General features: G+C 42.3%; 1 protein-coding gene across 6 annotated transcripts in view; it reads left to right on the top strand.

Moving 5' to 3' along the window:
* The window catches only part of KCTD20 (potassium channel tetramerization domain containing 20), a 38,272-nt gene extending 20,545 nt beyond the window's left edge, over nt 1–17,727 (top strand). For 4 of the 6 annotated variants that reach the window (XM_077904242.1, XM_077904241.1, XM_077904244.1 and 1 more), the window contains 7 exons: nt 2,573–2,780; nt 5,429–5,702; nt 8,742–8,844; nt 9,400–9,520; nt 10,825–11,022; nt 12,417–12,527; nt 14,054–17,727. In XM_077904242.1, coding sequence (XP_077760368.1) covers nt 2,621–2,780; nt 5,429–5,702; nt 8,742–8,844; nt 9,400–9,520; nt 10,825–11,022; nt 12,417–12,527; nt 14,054–14,346 — 1,260 coding nt within the window. In that variant the 5' untranslated portion in view covers nt 2,573–2,620 and the 3' untranslated portion in view covers nt 14,347–17,727. The remainder of the gene's footprint in view (nt 1–2,572; nt 2,781–5,428; nt 5,703–8,741; nt 8,845–9,399; nt 9,521–10,824; nt 11,023–12,416; nt 12,528–14,053) is intronic. The other 2 variants (XM_077904246.1, XM_077904247.1) reach the window with 2 other exon arrangements.
* The last annotated feature ends 1,734 nt before the right edge of the window (nt 17,728–19,461 follow it).

Here is a 19,461-nt window from a genome sequence, read left to right as displayed (position 1 = left end):
TGCTCATTTAAACAGCTAAATTATTATGGATTTAGGGACCTATTGTAGGACAATTCCAAGATTTAAAAATGTTAACAGAATTTATATGGGCTTTATCTGGAGTGGTCTTACTTAAGATTTTTAGAAATATTCTGGGAAAAGGAAAACCAGAAGCCTTCAATAGTTAGAAGACTGAATTTCTTCAGAAATTGGAACATTAGGGTCACACATGCAAAGGAAGTGAATAGAACTATGACAGAAAAGCTTCGGTAGAGTTGGTTTAAAAAAAATGGATACCTGGAGTATATTCTAAAAATGGTAGCCTTGAGGATTCTTGGGTGGCTTGAGCGTCTGCCTTTGGCTCAGGGTGTGATCCTGGAGTCCTGGGATCAAGTCCCACATCAGGCTCCCTGCATGGAGCCTGCTTCTCCCTCTCCCTGTGTGTGTGTGTGTGTGTGTGTGTGTGTGTGTGTGTGTGTGTGTGTCTGTCTGTCTCTCATGAATAAATAAAATCTTTTAAAAATAATAAATAAATGTTTTAAAATTGCAGCCTCTTTGCAATCCATCCATTAATACCTTAGAAGGTGATCATGAAGACATTTTAGATTATATCTTTGTTGTCTCTCTCCTCCCCTACTATTAGCCCTTTTTAACTATTTCCAGAAATCCTGGGTATCATCAGAGAATATATGTGAAGCAAAATGAAAACCTGTTCAACTTTAAATAAAAAACATTAGCAGGGTTGTCATTACTATGCATAAATAATGGAACTAGGCCAAAGTCAACAATATGCCATTAAAACAGTTAAAGAAATGTAGTAGTTTTCACATAAGAATAGACTGAAGGGATCCCTGGGTGGCTCAGCAGTTTAGCGCCTGCCTTCAGCCTAGGTGTGATCCTGGAGTCCCGGGATCGAATCCCACATCAGGCCTGCATGGAGCCTGCTTCTCCCTCTGCCTGTGTCTCTGCCTCTCTCTCTCTCTCTGTGTCTCTCATGAATAAATAAATAAAATCTTAAAAAAAAAAAAAAAAAAGAAGAACAGACTGAAAAGACCGAGACTTGTTTAGAATTAAGTTTGGGCAAAGATGTAATTATTTTCTAAAGCTAATTATGGAGTATGGATGAAGGGTGGACTGGTTTATTTACTGAATTCTGTGGCATCCTACCTCATCTCCACCACTCAGCTTACTCTGAAGTAAAAAGGTACTGCCTTTTAAAAGATCATACCCAAGACCTTCTCGGGGTCCTGGGATCCAGCCCTATGTTGGGCTCCTTGCTCAGCAGGAGGTCTGTTTCTCCCTCTCCATCTCCTTCTGCTCCTTCCCCTGCTTGTGCGCTCACTCTCTCTCTCAAATGAATAAATAAAATCTTTAAAAAATGAACAGTCTAAAAGCGTACTTTTGAAATAGATTAAACCTTATTAAAAAATAAGACCCCATTTTGGTCTTTCCCTTGTCGGCAATAAGCATTTTCTGATTTTACGGATCTTTTTCTTTTCCTGTTCCGTAGACCTGACTTTGACATCTTCTGAATCAAACTTGAGAGCAATAGTGGTTTTATTTGACTTTACCAGTGGCTAGGGATCTGTTTTAACCTCTCCATGCTACATGTTATTGCCCTTAGTGACCTAACTTTTTCGTTAACTGGTGTTAGGATGCAGTCCATTTGCATAAAAATTGGTGGTGACATAAGATCATTCTTCCACCAGAGCACCAATGGGAATCAGGACAGTATAAACCGAAAGTGCTAATACAATAAGTAGGGTGAACTTCGGGAGTATTTTGAATAGTTGGCCATCCCCCAAAGTATAGAGGGGTTGGGGGGTGTGATTACCTGAAAGAGAGGGATGAAGCTTCCCACATAGCCCCCTCCCCATTGTGCCTTGGGAGCAAATGCCTTGCATGAGGCAGTAGCTCATTACTTGTTCCTTACATGACTCCCCTGCTTGAGGGAGAGTTAGCCTTCTAGCCAGTGACATTGTGGTGTAATTTTGACATAGGGGCTGAGGGTTAAGCATAAGGTACAGAAAGTGAGAGAGGACTTATGAATAGGAAGTTGAGCACTGTAAGTCAAACTGCTTATTTGAGGGCAGATGACTTCTTGTTCCAACTCTTGGATGAGCCTTACAGTGCTTGATAGTTTGCATTTCCTAATGCTTGTTAGAGGAGCATATGTGCCTAGATTATTTTTAATACATGGGCAGGTTTTCTTTAACTGACCAGTTGGATTCTTGCCCTCTTTTGTGTCTGTGATCTAAACACCACCAAATTATTGCACTACCATTTAATTTGTAGAACTGATCATGACTGCAGCAAGAATTGTGGATTTGAGGTCTCTTTTTGGATACAGCTTAAAATTATTCTCAAGTAACAAGGTGGTCAATGTTTTTACATTGTCAGTGGTTTGGTAAAGACCATTTCGATAAGCCCAGTTCCTCCCAGTATAAAATCACAGGAATGTTTAAGATGTCATTTCTTTTCAGAGCAAGAATGCGAGGCATCTGTGAGTTCTCCAGCTTGCCTTTCATGCCTTGGAGTTCCTTGGGAACGTGTTTGGAGAATGTTCTAGATCATGCATATTCCTGTCTTCCAGGCTTTTTTTTTCTGGTCAAGCAGACAGTTCAGGATTCCGAATCCAAGCATGAACGTTCATCGTGGCAGTGAGAGTGACAGAGGGCTGTGGCAGGAAGCGAGCGGCCCAACTGACGGGCCCACAGCCCCAGCGCCAGAAAGAGAAACAAACAGCTTGGCTGCTGCTGTTCTTCAGAACCTCACTTACCCTCCAGGTCCCAGGAGTGATGGTACGAGGGTTAGAGCTTAACTTCCTTGGGAGGGCTTTCTGACACTCGAGCATTCACTCTACCCAGAAGGCATATAAAAAAAAAATCCCCAGCTAATTGGCTTAGCTCACATATCACTGTTACATAAAGCTGACTGTCACCAAAAATCCCTGCTTACTTAATCAGTCCAGCACACCCAACTCAGCAACAACAGTATAAGAAAAATAGTCCTGGGTCTGCAGTCAGAAGACAGATGCAAATTCTAGCTCTGCTACTAATCACCTATAACCATAGATGAGCTCTTTAATCTTTCTGAGCCCTGCTTTCTTAATCTAGAAAACAGGGATATTAATATTATTCTTCATGAGACTGGAAGACTTTGGAGTTCATGGATGTGCAAGCTCTTGATAAACTGTCAGGTTCTTTTTAACTTTAAAAGGCAGTGGCAACACTAATAATAACAGTTACTGAGTTACTGTTTATTGAGCGTTCACCTTCACTGTGCTAGGAACTTTACATACATGTTTTTAGATAAAGGGTGGCAAACTGTGGCCAAATCTAAACCACCGCCTGTTTTTGTGCATAAAGTTCAAAAATGCAGCCATCATGCCCGTTTGTTGACCCACGGTCTTTGGCTGCTTTCCTACAGTGGCAGAAACTGACCGGCAAAGCTTTCTGGCCCCTTATAGAAAGTGTGCTGATCCCTGCTTAGATTCATCCTCCTTGTGCAGATGAGGAAACAGAAGTTTCATAAGCTTACAGAACGTGCCCAGGCCCACACCGGTAGGAGGTGGGCAGCCACCATTTAAACATGTGTCTTTCTGACCAGGCTCTGCTAGAGAAGCAGAGAGTGCTAGAAGCATTCTAGATGCATCCGCTGGCAGAGGAGCAGGGTGTGCCTGCCATCCTAGAGGGTGCCATTAGGGAGAGTTTATGCACTGAGTCCCTTTTCCTGCTCACCCATGTATGCCCGGTGGGACTTGCACCGTTCAGGAATCAGGCCACCTGAACTGCTTCCTTGGTGGGCGGGCGGGGTCAGGCATCCTGAATTTGTGACATAGGTATTTACTTTCATTTTTTAGAACAGCACTTTGAATTCAAAAGCCCATCTTAGTGATTAAAATGTTTCTTGCTAGAAGCTTGCTTGTGGGCCGTGTGGAAATTTAACTCTTGGTGTGCAAACACAGGGCCACACTGAAAATTTGTCAAAAGTCAATAGGTTTTTGGTCTAGATTTTGGGGTTTTTTTCTTGAAAAGCGAATGGAGAAGAAAAGTGTGTGTATGCTAGCTCACAATTTTTTTGGTTATCTAAGGGTCCGAAATCAGACTGATTTCCCAGAAGTCATGAGCAGTGATCATGTTCATAAAATATTGTATACAAACTTAAAATATGTGAGGGATGGGAGTGAGACATTCAGTTGTATTTCTAACCTTTTACTCTTTAAAAAAAAAGATTTGAAGAAAACGTAGAAAAGTGTTAATTAAGCTTGTCAAATCTAGGTGACAGGATATGCATATTATATATTGTGTTAATAACCTTGGTATGTTTGAAATTTTTCATAAAAATATTTTTTTACATTAAAATAACAGACTTCTTTTTACATTAAAGTAAAATATATTAGGACAACTGCCAATTTAAAAGAATCCTATAGTAGTCATTTGATAAATATTTCCCCCTAATTGTCTACTGCATGCATCCCAATTTCAGATATTTAGTTAAAAGCCTTTTTTTTTTTCTTTTTTTGCATGATATGGTATTAGCACACTTTGAAATCTCTCACAATACTTTATTTCAGCTGATAGAATAATCCTGTGAGGGAGGTGGAATGAACATGATTCTTATTTTTTTAAAAATGAACCAGGTTTAGAAAATTAAATAAACTGCTTAAAGCAAATGGCTGCTTGGTGATACCAGGACAAAAACAGGTTCTGTGAAGGAATCCTAACTCAAGGCCACCAGCATTGGAACTTTTCTGTTGAGGGCAAACCTAACCTCATTTTGAACCTCTTTCAAGAAATGGTATTGGTGATGTTAGGATTCTCCAGTGCATAGTGACAATGCATTTTTATGGGAATTTCTAGAAAAAGTAATGCAACAACTGTCATCCCTTTTAGGAAATAAAATTTAGAAACATTTAGAAATTTTTGAAGAATGTGAAAAATGAAGTTTTTGCACACAGAGGTAGCAGTTTCCTTAAATAAATCATAAGAAGTACAAGAGTATTATTTAGAGCCAGAAGTAGAAACAGAAGTAAAAAGTGACTGCCTCTGTGAACAAGACCAGGGGAGGGCTTGGAGTGTGGCAGGGCCTTGCTGATTGGCCACAAGAATTCTCTAGTGTTTAAATTTTTTTAAGCCATACACATAGTTTACTTTAAATTTTTTAAAACATTTTAAAGTGTGGGCATTATTGCCTGCCTTCTCTCCTCTCCAAAATATAAACCTGGGAAAAAAGCTCAGAGGGGTCCAATATGAGTCTCTAGCTTATTTTTCCTTTACTTGTTCAAAGCAAGAGGTTTTTTGGGTTTTTTGTTTTTGTTTTTTTTTTTGCCTGCAAACATCTAAAAGTTTGGGGGGGGTTTTGTTGTTTTTTAAAGAGATGAAGTTTCTTTTTCCCCCAAGCCTTTTTTGCTGTCAAGTTATTTTGGTTTGTTTGTATGATCTTTTAGACCTTTCACTTGACTATGCCTCTCAGCCAGCAAATCTTCAGTTCCCTCACATAATGCCACTTCCCGAAGACGTCAAAGGCTCCTGCTTCCAAAATGGGAATAAACGGAACCATGAACCTTTTATGGCTCCAGAACGATTTGGAAACAGCACTGTGGGCTTTGGCAGTAACGTTCATTCCCAGGCGCCAGAGAAAGTGACACTTCTTGTAGATGGCACACGTTTTGTTGTGAATCCACAAATTTTCACTGCTCATCCGGATACCATGTTGGGAAGGTAATTGACAATAATTTCCTTCCAAATTCACTCTGTTCTCTATGAATAGAAGTACCTGTTAATCTTGCACTAGATGTGAGGAAAAGAAGCACTGCATTGCTTATTTTTCTACCTTCATACTTTTGTGAAATAGGGAGGGCAAGCTTATAAAAAGCCTTATATGTGTTGATGATTTAGGGGAGGTACTTATTTACAAAGCCAGTACAGCTTTGAGCCTCCGCAGAAGGGAGTGTAGTCAGTTAGAACTGTGGGAAGTAATCTGCTGAATATCCCTCCCAATTTCTCTATAAACTCAGTCTAAAACAGAAGTCAGATACCTAATTTCTTTTCTTTTTTTTTTTTTTTAGATACCTAATTTCTATTATCCATAATTTGTATACTCTCAAAAGTAATCTTGTCTGAGTTCCACAGGTCAAAGACAGGATTAGGTGAGATCTAAGTCGTGTTTGTTTTTTTTTCTTTAATCTTTCAATAAATAGAATTAGACACGTGTTTCACATGACACAACAGCAAAGCCATTTTACTACCATTTTGTCTGCCATCCATCAGGCTTGGCAGTAGGTGTCATGCTGTCATTTTCTAATGCCTCCATCACTATTCCAAGTTTTCTCAAATAAAATCTTTGTATCTGGCTGTTTTAGTGTTTCATGATTTCTTTCTTTTCTTCATATTCCATTCTCTGTGCTGCTTCATTTAGACCATAGTCTTAACTCTCCTCACCATCTCCTGCCTCCAGCATTTTAGAGTTAAGAGTTTAGGAAATACAAGCAGAGCCTGCCAGGGAGGAGTACTGGCCAGAAAGAATTCTTGGGAGCCTGGGCTGAGAATTAGGAAGTTCTCTTTCTGGCCAACCATAGACCTTGACATGAGGAATAGCAAGTTGGGATAAGAGTAAAAATAATAATAATCTGTGTGTATATACACACAAACATTTGATTTGTGAGGACTTTCATCTCCTTGGAAGTAGATCTTATTTAAAGATCTAACTTCACTCAGGACCTTGAACTAATTTGAACTGATTTAGAAATCAGAATGGACCACACTCATTTGTTGAATTTTAGGATCAGTGGAATCTAGCTATTCAAATATATTTATATTTGAACATACACATACAGATTCATGAAGAACCATTTTTAACCAGAACCAAACCTGTATATTTCTCAAACATCTAAAGTAAGACTAAACTAGAACATTAAAACATTTTCCAAATTGGCCCTACATTTTATCAGACTTGACCTCTTGTCCTCAGGTTTGGTGTCACTACCACTATTGCACTGCCCCCACCCATCCCCACCCCCTGAAACTGTTCCCTCAGTGCTGGCTGGCTCTTTGAGATAGATTGCCCCTGAAGGTAGCAATTGCAAGAAGGAAGGCAAGCATTTTCTGAGTGATAGATTAATAGATTCTTGAGTGACACTCTTTGAATCTGGTTATGAGTTGTCCCATGGCAAGAGAGTCTGATTCTTTGTCTAGGTGGTTCATCAGCTGAGGTTATCAGTTCTGAGAGATACTTAGGTTGCTCTGTCCTGAGGTTACATACAGTGTTCATAAGCCTAGGCAGTGAGCTTACAAATATGGGCCACTGGTCACAAGATGGACAAGCTGAGAGATTGCGAATGGATTTATGTTAACCCACGCCACTACCAGATAAATAACTTTGAGCTTAGGTCTTGCTGATGATAGTTGGGGGGACTGGTTACATGGCATGTGTTCACTATTTTGGTTTTTTTGTTTTGTTTTAATTTTATTTATTTATTCATGAGAGAGAAGCAGAGACACAGGCTCCATGCAGGGAGCCTGACGTGGGACTCGATCCTGGGTCGCCAGTATCATACCCTGGGCCGAAGGCGGCGCTAAACCACTGAGCCACCCAGGCTGTCCGTGTTCACTATTTTGACTCATAACTGTCTTGGCTAGACTTCAACCAGAATGTTCCAGAAAAATGTCAGCATTCTTTGAAGACACTTATCAGGATGGATTTCTTATATATGGTGTTCGTGGTTTGGAAAGCATGTGATTTGGAGTCTTTTTCAGAATTCTGAAAAGCAGCCAATTTAGGGTGGAGGGTAACAGCTTTACATTGAACAGCAGGACTCCCAGCAGGTGAAGGAAGGATATGGCAGTGAGGCCCCATTAGGAACTTAAATCAGGCTGGCCAAAGATCCTACCTGCCTGCCCTGTCCCTCCCTCACACTGTTTTCCCACTCCACGGCTCAGAAATGTAATCTGAGTGGTAGAAGTCATGGGGCCAGTTGTACTGGACGGGATCTGAGAGAAGGGAGGAAGCATGGGAAAATATGAGTAAGAAAAAGTAAGATCTCCTTGTACCCTCATGACCTCTGAGTTCATCCACAGAGCAGGCTTGCCTCTCTAACCTGTGGCAGACCACTGATGAGCCTAATACCTCCCGTCCCTGTCTACTTGACCTGAAGTTCCCATCATTAGGGTTACTCCTTGGGTTGAAGGAGGACATTTTCCCAGAGCCCAGTATTAAAAGGTACCAGGAGAGGGAGAACAGTAACATGTGCACCCACCAGTGCAGATACATCTGTCACACAGGTGTTGAAAAGCAAAACTCAGAACTACTGAGAATTGGCATACTGGATAAGTAACGGTAACAGGGGGCGGAAAGGACCAGGAAGGGTCAGGAGCATGAGACACGCGGTCTTCCTGAGCTGCCGGCACACAGGCAGGTTCCTGAGCAGTGGGGAGCGTGTGGGAAGCAACCCTCACACACGCCAGAGATTTTCCAGGGGCTAACTCTGCAGATGCCGCTTTATTTCATTACTGTCACAGATGCTTACCACAGGTGTTTCTTGAGGACTTGCTGCTTCATCTCTGCTTGGATTCTAATGTTGAAAGCAATTGCTACCACCTGGAGGGAGCTTCTTCAAAGGGGTTGGGTCCCATTGCTGTTTTTTTAATTTATACTATGAGAACATGGAATGGAGTCTTCCAGAATGAAGATGGGAGCAGTCCTCATGTGTGAAGAATCCCTTGAACTAGAGAAGGTTAACATAGTTGCCTGATGTCTTTCAGAATGTTTGGACCAGGAAGAGAGTACAACTTCACTCGGCCCAATGAGAAGGGAGAGTATGAGATCGCGGAAGGAATCAGTGCTACCGTATTTCGAACAGTGCTGGTGTGTAGGAGCCTCTTTCTGACATCCTCTTCCCCAGGCGCAAGCATAGTCAGAAGCCTTCAGAGTTCCATCAAATTGTTACTGACTTTAGAGTCTCTGGTTCCCAGTTTCCTTTCCATTTTCTTTTTTAATTAGTTTATCTTTCTTTTTTCAAATATTTGAGAAGGAGAGCATAAACAGGGGGAAGGGGGAGAGGGAGAAGCAAAATCCCCCTGAGCAGGGAGCCTGACTTGGGCCTCTGTCCCAGGACCTGGAGATCATGACCTGAGGCAAAAGCAAGACGCTTAACCAACTGAGCCACCCAGGTGCCCTTCCCTCTGTTTTCCATTCCTGTAACTTTTAGGTACTTCTTGCTTGTGCAAGCTCAGTCAGGTACCAGGTTGTGGTTAAGCATGCCAGGAGAGACCAGGGGCTACTTTGCCAGCTGACAAGTCAGCCAACTTGGTGATAGTTCTAGTAACCTGTCATTTTAACAGAACCAGGAATGAATAGAGGGTTGAAGAGGTCATTCTTCGTCTCGTTCTTTGCCTACATTTCTTTTTAATCTGTTTACAGGATTATTATAAAACTGGTATCATCAATTGTCCTGATGGCATCTCGATTCCAGACCTTAGAGATACATGTGATTATCTCTGCATTAACTTTGACTTCAACACTATCCGATGTCAAGATTTGAGTGAGTACAGGAGCAGCTCCCATCTGCATTTGAGCCACTGAACTTTGAGTTTGCTTGGAATCAACTGATATTTTTGATCACTAAACAGTTTCAGGCATGGTTGAAAATCTCTGCAGAGGCAGAGACGTGATACTAACTTGTTCCCTCTTCCTGCTTCAGAGCACTGTGAGGAAGTGTGGAGTAAACAAACCAGAACATGTGGTGGGTTCTGAATCTAGCTTGTCCAGCAAAGCACCGAGCTAACTACTACTCCTCTTGGAACCTTGGTGTCTCAACTAATAAATAGGGATACTGATTCTTGGACATTAGTCTCCAGGTCCCCTGATTCTCTCTCCCATAGAGTCAAACAACATAAACTGGCTGGGTTCTTCTAATTATTTTTACCATTATTATTAACTTCGTGTGTACTAAGTCCTTTCTAGATGTGAACTTGCTTCATTCTTAAAACAGTGAGCCCTGCAGGGTGGGCGATAACCCCATTTAACAAATGAGAAGACCGAGAAATTAGCTTGTTCAAAGCTATAAGCGTTAAAGCTAGGATTAGAACTGATTGTCTGACTATAAACACCATTCTCTTATTATCACCTAGGCTTCCTGAAATTATTTTTAAAATAATTGAGGTTCACGATACATTTCCCTGCATATTCCATGAAGTTCTCTAGACTTGTGGTTTCTCTACTGGGTCTAGCGCACACTTAGAGCAAATCCCTTGGTGTCCTCAAACTTCAGATGATTCCTCTTTGTGGTACTGTAAATCCATGAAATTGGGGTCCAGAGCATCTTCAGAACGAGTACTACAAATGCTAGTTCTGTCTCTGGTATTATTAATGTGTGTGGTCTGACATTGTATAGCTAACAAAACCTCAGTTGGTCAGAATGCTCAGGGATTATTAAACATGAGGGGGGTGCTTGGGTGGCTTAGTTGATTAAGCATCCAACTCTTGGTTTTTGCTCACATCTTGATCCTCTGGGTTGTGGGATTGAGGCCTGCATCAGCTCCATGCTGGGCATGTTGGGCGGTGGAACCTGCTTGGGATTCTCTCTCTCCTTCCACCCCTCACCCCTCCCTCCCTCTCTCTCTAATAAAATAAATAAACATGAGGAAGTTAAAGAGTGGTAAAATGTGAGACCCATCTAGCAAAATCAGCTTAATTAGCGTCTTGGAGCAAGAAACAGTTTCTGCCTTTAATGGGCAACCTCTCTGGAACTTCTCAGTAATAACAGCCATTACCTCATAGTCTTTTTGCTCCAGTAATATCTGCATTTGGGCAGAGAGGATATTCACCTATAGTTTCTCTCCCCAGGTGCTTTACTGCATGAATTGTCTAATGATGGTGCTCACAAGCAGTTTGACCACTACCTTGAAGAATTGATCTTGCCCATCATGGTGGGCTGTGCCAAGAAAGGGGAGCGAGAGTGCCACATCGTTGTGCTAACAGATGAGGATTCTGTGGACTGGGATGAAGACCACCCTCCTCCCATGGGGGAGGAATATTCCCAAAGTAGGAGCCCCCTGCATGGTGTACATGTTTTCTGCAAGAAACATGCTGCCCAGAGTAGCAGCTAGATCCTAGAAGCAGTGCGAATATCACTTATTGAGCTGGCAATGAGCACACTCACCTGGATGATGAGTGCAGTGTAGTGCTGATGCAGGGCTAACACTTATGCTGAGCATCTACAACTCCGACTGCTGCGCCCAGTGTCGGATACTGTGGTGATACGGAGCCTATTAAATGGTGGTGTCCCTCTTCTCTCCGTTGGTCTTATTTTTAAATCCTTTTGAATTGGTAATAATTCAAAAAGTACAAAAGGTTGGATATACATTGAAGTCTTGATCCTACCCCTGCCTCATCTCAGTTTCTTTTATACCCTTCAGATGTATTCAGTGCACACACATAAGCAATTATGTCCATGTTTTTCCCTTTTTTTCAAATGCTACCATATTCTATGGACTGTTCAACACCATGTCTTACATAAAAAGCTTCCACGATCTTTTTAATGGTTATTTACTATTCCACCGTATGACTGTGCCATAGTTGATTTAACTGGTTCTGTTGGTGGGCTTTTAAGCTACAAATTATAAATGATGCTGCAATAAATTTCCTTTTAAACAGTCTATTCATATGTATAATTCTATAGAATAATATTCCTAGAAATGGAATTTCTGTGCCAAAGCCATGTTCCTTTATAATTTGATAAATGTGGCCAGATTCTCCTCCATATTACACTCACAAAGCAACATATGACAGGTTTGTTCCCTCACCAAAACAAACAATGTTTTACTAAACTTTTATCATTGCCACTCAGATAAAAAATAGCGTTGCATTTACACTTAAATTTGCATTTCGCATTCCACAATCAAGATTTACCATCTTTTTCATTTTTAAGAAACCATTTTAATTTCCTTTTCTGTAACTTTATTTTGCCTTTTGCCTATTACAGAATTGGATAGTCTTGCTTAGTGATTTGTGAAGGCTCTCTCTTTGTATATATATTAAGGAAATTAGCCCTTTGTAATGTGAGCTGCAGGTATTTTTCCCAGTTGACTATTTGTTTTTAGCTTTATTAAAAGTGGTTTTAGCTAAGCAGAAATGTTGCATTTCTAGGTAGCTGAATGTATTAATTTTTATTTTAAATGTATTAATTTTTATTTTATGGCTTCTGGGTTTTAGGTCATACCCAGAAAAGACTTCCCCACCCTGAGACTATAACAATTTCTCAGGTGGTTTCTTTCTTATGTTTGATCTATTGCTTAACATTTAATCTGTGATCTACCTGGATTTTGTTTTTGGCATCAGGGTCAGGTATACCTTTCATTAGACTGATTCTGTTAGCTCATCTCCCTCCTTTTTCAGAAGTCTTCATTCCATGACTAACTCAATTTTTCTTTTTCCAGTTCTTTATAGCTCCAAGCTCTATAGATTCTTCAAATATATTGAGAACCGTGATGTTGCTAAAACGGTGTTAAAGGAGCGAGGCCTGAAAAATATTCGCATTGGAATTGAAGGTAATAAATATCCCAGTTAGTATTCAGTTTGCATGGCTTCTGGAATAGGCTGTATCTCTGGGCACCGCTTATGTCCTTCAAACTTGGCTTCCAGAGGACCTAGAGAATAGACACCTGTGAGAACTACATTCCTACCTGTTGAAAGGATTCCTGGTTCTGCTTTTGTTCGCCCTTACATTTCCTTTCCATTTTATTTCCAGTTGTAAATGCTTTAAAACAGCTGGAGGAATAAGTCCCAGCATACTGCTTCGGGATAAAGAGCAGTAAGGGCTAGGGACACTACTGGGTGAATGGAGCAGAGCCCCAGGGGCTCACCAAGTGCTAAGGATCTCTTTGGAATCTGGAAGGGTCCTTCTGAAAACTATAGCCTAGAGACTTATAATTTGAATTTATTCCACTACATACCTTTGAGGAATTTCTGTATTGATAGAATGGTTTTAAATGATGTTGAGCAGTGGCTCCCAACCTATGGTCTCCATGAAAGGGTCTTAGCCGCTGACTCTTAGAGTACGCTGAAGTTGTGCTGGTTTCCCCTCTGTGAGTCTTTGACTCTTGTGTTTTACTATTCTTGCTGTCTCAGTCTAGCCTACTGAGACATATCAGATCTTCACTGTGTCTGACTTAGGTTGGAATTGCAGGTGGGAAGAGATTTTTGAGGTCTATTAAACCTTTCACTGCGTCCCTCCTTTTCACGAGAAACCCCAGGAACAGGGTGATAAGGATTACTCCATTTCCCAGAGCAGCCTGTCATACTGTCCTACCACTAGAACATTCTTCCGCATATCTAGTGCATAACTTCCTCTCTCTTCTGTCTTCCAGTTCTAATCTCTGAAGCTACTCTAAGATTTCTACTCCCATTTCCATGTGATAGCATTTCAGATACTTCAGGCAACTTCCCTGTTTTTTCTTTAAGAAAGCGTGTAATGTATACCTTAAACTACTCCTCCTACAGTGTGCTCTCTAAGCACTAGAATTAGAGACTGGAGTTCACCATGGCCTAGCAGGATTTCTGTTCTCTGGCATTGCTGCCAGTGAGTACAGGCTTCTGAAATTACTAAGAGGCTCTTCTCACCCTGCCATTAGAGGGGATAGAATTTTTGTTACTTCCCTTCTAGGGACAAGACCTGCTAACCTGGATAGATGGGAGGTGAGTGTAGCACAGAGGGTTGGGAGTGGCAGGACATGGTCAGAGGTCATTTCCCCAGTAGTTTTTTTTTTTTTTTTTTTAAGATTTTTAATTTATTTATTCATGACAGACACAGAGAGAGAGGCAGAGACACAGGCAGAGGGAGAAGCAGGCTCCATGGAGGGAGCCCGATGTGGGACTCGATCTGGGTCTCCAGGATCACGCTCCGGGCTGAAGGCAGCGCTAAACCACTGTGCCACCGGGGCTGTCCATTTCTCCAGTAGTTCTTATGCACAGTCTTTGAATTTGGGAGGAAATTACCGTGGTTAGGCAAAGAGAAAGCGTGGAATCTAGAGTGAGCAATTTCCTGGAGTCATGAGAATGGCCTTCTGTGTTTCAGGTTACCCTACCTGTAAAGAAAAAATTAAGAGGAGACCTGGTGGCCGGTCTGAAGTAATCTATAACTATGTGCAGCGCCCCTTTATTCAGATGTCCTGGGAAAAGGAAGAAGGGAAAAGTCGCCATGTGGATTTCCAGTGTGTCCGAAGCAAATCCCTCACCAATCTGGTAGCTGCTGGAGAAGATGTCTTGGAGGACCATGAGATATTAATGCACCACCCACCCCAAGTGGATGAACTTGACCGGCTGAACGCCCCACTTTCTCAGATGGCCTCTAACGACTTTCAGGATTAGGGGCAGCTGTGGACCCACGCCTCTTCGGAGCCCTTCTTTGTACTGGATGCCCACAGCTAGCCCTTCCCATGGTTTGTCTCACCCTGAGTAGGAGACCTGCTTCTCCGTCCTTTCCGTTTTTCCCACAGTTAGCGTGTGTCCTTTTCATTACTGAAAAGTCTGTGCCTCCGGCAGTGGATAAAAAAGCACTGACTGGTAATTAAGCTACCAACTTTGTAGCAGCCCTGGTAACTTGAAAAATCTGGTGCCGTTTACAGAGTCTTTGCATAACTGCAAAAAGCAGGAAAGGAAGTCAAGACTCTTGTGGCTTCGTATTCATCAAAGCAGTCCTCTCATCCTTTATACTTTGTTCTTGGCTTTTTTGTTTGTTTTATACCAGGCAAATTACTTGGCAGCAAAGGGACCAAACCTTAAAAAAAGACAATCTCTAGCTCCCATAAGCTGGCGCTAATGGGATTCTTGTTAGGGGTCAATGAAAATGCCACTCCTGGTGGCCTCTGTGCCCAGATCACATCTGGGAAGAACTAGGCTCTCATCAAAATGTCCAAAGGGGATTTCTTAAGAGTTTAAATTCAGTTTTGTTTTTCATTCATTCAGTGAATAACTCAAAACCAGACAGATTCTTTGACTATAATAGTGTAACAATGTTTATGAAACCTTGTCAGGTTCAAGTCTAAAGGAATTATTTGGAATGACCATTTGGAATCAAATTCACAGCTCCAGAAGAATCTTTTGAATCAGGCCACTTTAATTATCTGGCTTGGAATCTGATGTGAAGAAGCTGTAGGTCTTCACTGTAGGCAGCACACTACTGTAAGTGTGGCTTGGAAACCTTAGATGATATGGGCTTAAAGGCTTTCAAGAGATGGGCAGAAACTTCTGACAAGTGCTCTGTTTCTCAATAGAAAAGACTTCTAAGAGCTCCAGGGAAGGGGGCATTTGGGGTGAAGCTGGGTGGGGAAACATCACCTACCCAGGTTTTACCCCAGTACAGGATTTTACTTTATATATTCTTTTCATACAATGGAATTCTTTTTTGGATATCAGGATATTTGTTTTTGAAGTGGCCTATCACACTGCTCACACTGGGTTAGAAAACCATAGTACCGTCATCCCCAAAGGATGAGTTGAAGGGATGTTAGGCCTAATAATTTTGTTTGATCTGTCGGCTCTGGGTTAGTATGGCATGGTGTGTGACAACCCAGACCACTCCCCCCCCCACCCCGGTACTGAACCATTTTCCCTCATGGCCCCTTGGCTGTTAACAGCAGAGCTAAATCTAGAGTCTAGAGCCAGACATTAAGTGTCTGGGACTAATCTCCCATCTTGTGGTAAAGGTTGGCCACCTACCCAGAGCCTGTAGTCCTCACACATTTCAGAGGTACATAGTTTCCTTCAAGTTCTTTAAGGTAACATGACTAGTTTTCTTAAATTCCATTCCCATAAGACACCATAAGGCAAACTAGTCGATTCCAGTTTGCCCTAATCATAGTCCTCCAAAGGTATAAAGTCAGATGGGTGTTGAAAGCTACTCTTTCCAAGGCTTGAAGAACAAGAACGTTCTTAAGAAGTGTGTTCTCTGTACATGTGACCAGCATCACAGTGGAAATCAATGCTCTGTTCATTACTCAGAAAAAAGTAGTAATAAGTAGTTAAACTGAGCCATCTCCCACCTATAGTCGTTCTACCACTGGCATCCAATTTGTAAGGCTGATGGTAATGGTTCAATTTGGGGTTAGGTCTTTTTGTAGCCAGAGGGGACTTTTATTTTTTATTTTTTTGTTTTGTTTTGTTTTTCCAGAGGGGACTTTTATGTCTGTGAAACTCACTGACTCTTGTTTGAGGTCTGGTTTGGCTTTGACCTTACCAGTACTTCATTCCTACCAATAGCTGTCCAGCCCAGATAATCGTTTAATGGTGCTTCCTTTCTGCTTCTCAGTTGACTTCCTTCTATGCCATCACAAAGGAAATCTGAATTAACTGTGTAGTGTAATAACTTCATTCTACGTCTTCTGTATTACCATTCAAGTGTGAACATGCCGCAGCTGACACTGTAAAACCAGTTAGTCCTTGCCTAGGTAAAAAGCCAGGTATGAAAGTATGGCATGCATGTAGCACTCTGTTCTATGTAAATGACTCATTTCCTCAGGCTTTCAAGAAGTAGGTCCCCCACACACACAAAAGGTGGGTAATGTGCTTTTGGCCGCAATCCATGGGGGTGAGTGAGCCTCACAGGTAAACCCGTACAGGTAAATCTGCTGGTGTCACTGGATAGTGGTGACAAAGGGAAAAGTGGGGCCTAAAGGTCCCTTCTGGTGAAGAGGGAGGTGTCTTATGGACCCACCACCCTTCCAACCTGGAGCTCAGCATCACTGTAATTTAGTAGCTCCCCTTAGCCATGGCTGCTCTGTTCCCAGGGCCAGGACATTCCATTAATGGCAGGACCGTTCAGTCGCTGCAGGGACAAGGGGGCTGGGTTGCAGTCATTCCCTTCAGAGTCCACCACTGGCCAGTTCGGCAAGAGATATTTCTAATAAAGGTGGAACTCAGGTTTGGTGATTTTTTTTTTTTTTCTCTAAGTGCCTAAATAAGGAAGCCAGGCTGTTCATACATCTTCTTATGAAGATGGTTTTGCTCAGACTGTCTAACTCAGAGGTAGCTCAGCGAGCCAAGAGGAACCTGAACTTGGAGTTTAGAATCTGAGTTTGTGAATGCATCATCATCATGCATCGTTGATTAGGAAACATTTGGCATTGAGCTGGAGAGTGGGCAGAGTGTTAACATGAGATGACGTCATGGTTTCTCCCAAGTGGAGGAAAAGTATAGAAAAGATGCCAGCAAAAATGGTAAGGAAGCTAGAAAGTAAATTTACTGCATAATGTATAATAGCCTATATATTATTTTAAGCTAAATTTGAAGAAAGTAGAATGTCATCTAACGTATACAGGTCTCTGAAAATACTGTAGAATAAGCCCAGGAAGGACAGATATACTTGCAGGAAACAATCAGCACAGGCTTTAACTCAAATTGTCGGAGTGTGACATAGAGTCTTTTTTTATTAAGTGTCAACAGAAGGTTAAGAATCAGGGGGTTTTAGTAATTTATTCAATGCCACTTCTTGCCATTATTTTGAAATTGTTAAAATGGGTAAGAGTTCAGAAAGCAAACCTGATGGCTTCACTGGGGGAGATGGAGCCACACTGTGCTCTGGGTGGGATTGCCTCTGCACGAGAACATTACATTTTCTCTCAAAGGCAAAATGCTTGTAGATTTTGCCTCTTTACTTTGTATTTACTTTTAAAGTTGCACTTGTTCACCTACCAGTGTTTACGATATCCTATTACTTGGGATGCTTTTTCTATAATAAAGTATTATCATTTGTGTCCGTGTTGTTTTTGAGCAGAAAATAAAATTGGAAGCCAGGACATTAAAAGGGACTGAAGTAGCAGCACCTCGACTATCCAGAGCAGAGCCTCTTCCTTTCCTACAAGGCCACAGGGTCACTTGGAGCCAATGTGCACCCTTCTTATCCTATTAATCACTCCCGGGTTCCAGAACCCTAAGAGTCTGCCTTCTTGAGTTCCTGGTTCATTGGCATTCAAGCCCTCCTGAATCCTCCAGTCCAACCTAGTAGGGCCCCACAAAGCCAAATACAAATTTGGAAGGTAAGAGGACTCAGACTTTGATGTTCTGGTTTCAAACAAATGAGGAACTGCAACAGGAATGAAGAGCAGGTCCCTGGAAAACACTGCTGTAGAGCTGTGGGCTCCTCCTCTGGTCTCTGTGACTTGGCCTGACTCCAGTCTGGTGCCTACTGAGTTTCCTCAGCTCCCTTAGCCTAGGAGTTTATCGATGATGGTAATTTCAAGGGGTGCTACTAACACCTCCCAGCAGGCCTGCCTTTATCAACAAAGAGGTTAAGAACGTCTCTGTAAAAAAAATAATAAAAAAAAAAAAAAAAAAGAACGTCTCTGTAGACACGGCCTATTAAACATATTCTGTGCCAAGTCCTATATGACCACAGGGACACAATGACCAGGACAGTTCCTCTCCAAGGGATTTTTAGATTTGTGTGGGGAAAACCTCTATCTATAGTCCAAGTCACCCAGAAAACCCAAGAGCATGCAGTAGCCAGTTCTTCAGCATGAGGAGAGTTTGCAAGAGTGCTCTACAAGTGATATGTGAACCGAATTCTGAAGAACAAACACGAGTTGTTTTTGGATCCGTGAACATGCCAGGAGGTGTTCCAGGCCAACACCACTATTTGAGAAAAGATGCAAAGGTGAGATAATCATCAGGGAAGACGGAGAGATGCAGAGATGAAGCCAGAGTAAGGAAGGACTCTTCTACCTCAGAAAAGGTGTTTGGTCTTGTTCATATAAACTATTGGGAGCCCTGAAGGGTTTTATGCAGGAGAATGACATGGTCAGACTTGACTTTCTTTGGCAGCAGGGAGGCCCGTGGACTTGAAGGGGGAAGGCCCAGGGACAGAGGTCAGCTAAGGGGCCACAGCAGTAGATTCAGCAAATGAAGGCACCAGTAAGACAGATGGCTGTGCCCCAGCTGTGCGTGTTTACCGATGGGAGCCGGGAAAGAAGTTTCTGGCTGGACAGCTGAGTAGGCAGAGTCAAAAAGGCCAGTGGGAAGCAACAGGAGTTCCGTCTGGACTGCAGTAGTTTGAGCCTGAACGAGGCCTTCCACACTGCGGTGTCTAGTGGGCACCTGGCTTCGTGGGATCTAGTGTTCCAGGGCTAGGGCTGGAAGTTGGTCACTTTGAGGAACTCCCCACAAAAAGGGGCGCTGAAGCCCCGGTGTTGGGGAGATCACCAAGACCACGTGAGTCAAAAGAGGGCAAAGGCATTGCTCAGACGATCCTGAGCATTTCAGTCGGTGGCAAGGAAACCACCAAGAAGAAAGCTGGGTGAGAGTAGTCTTGGTTTTGTTTTTTAAGTCAACAGTATGCATGCAACAGGTTGATCAAGTAAGGAGGGCTGAAGGGCTGCCTGGGTAGCTCAGGTCATGATCCCAAGGTCTTGGGATGGAGCCCCAAGGCGGGCTCCCTGCTCGACGGGGGGTCTGCTTCTCCCTCAGCCTCCCTCCTCCTCCCCTCTACCC

This window comes from Canis aureus, chromosome 7, assembly GCF_053574225.1.
Source record: "Canis aureus isolate CA01 chromosome 7, VMU_Caureus_v.1.0, whole genome shotgun sequence".
In the NCBI taxonomy this organism is placed as follows: domain Eukaryota; kingdom Metazoa; phylum Chordata; class Mammalia; order Carnivora; family Canidae; genus Canis; species Canis aureus.
This window is presented reverse-complemented; position numbering and strand designations above follow the sequence as displayed.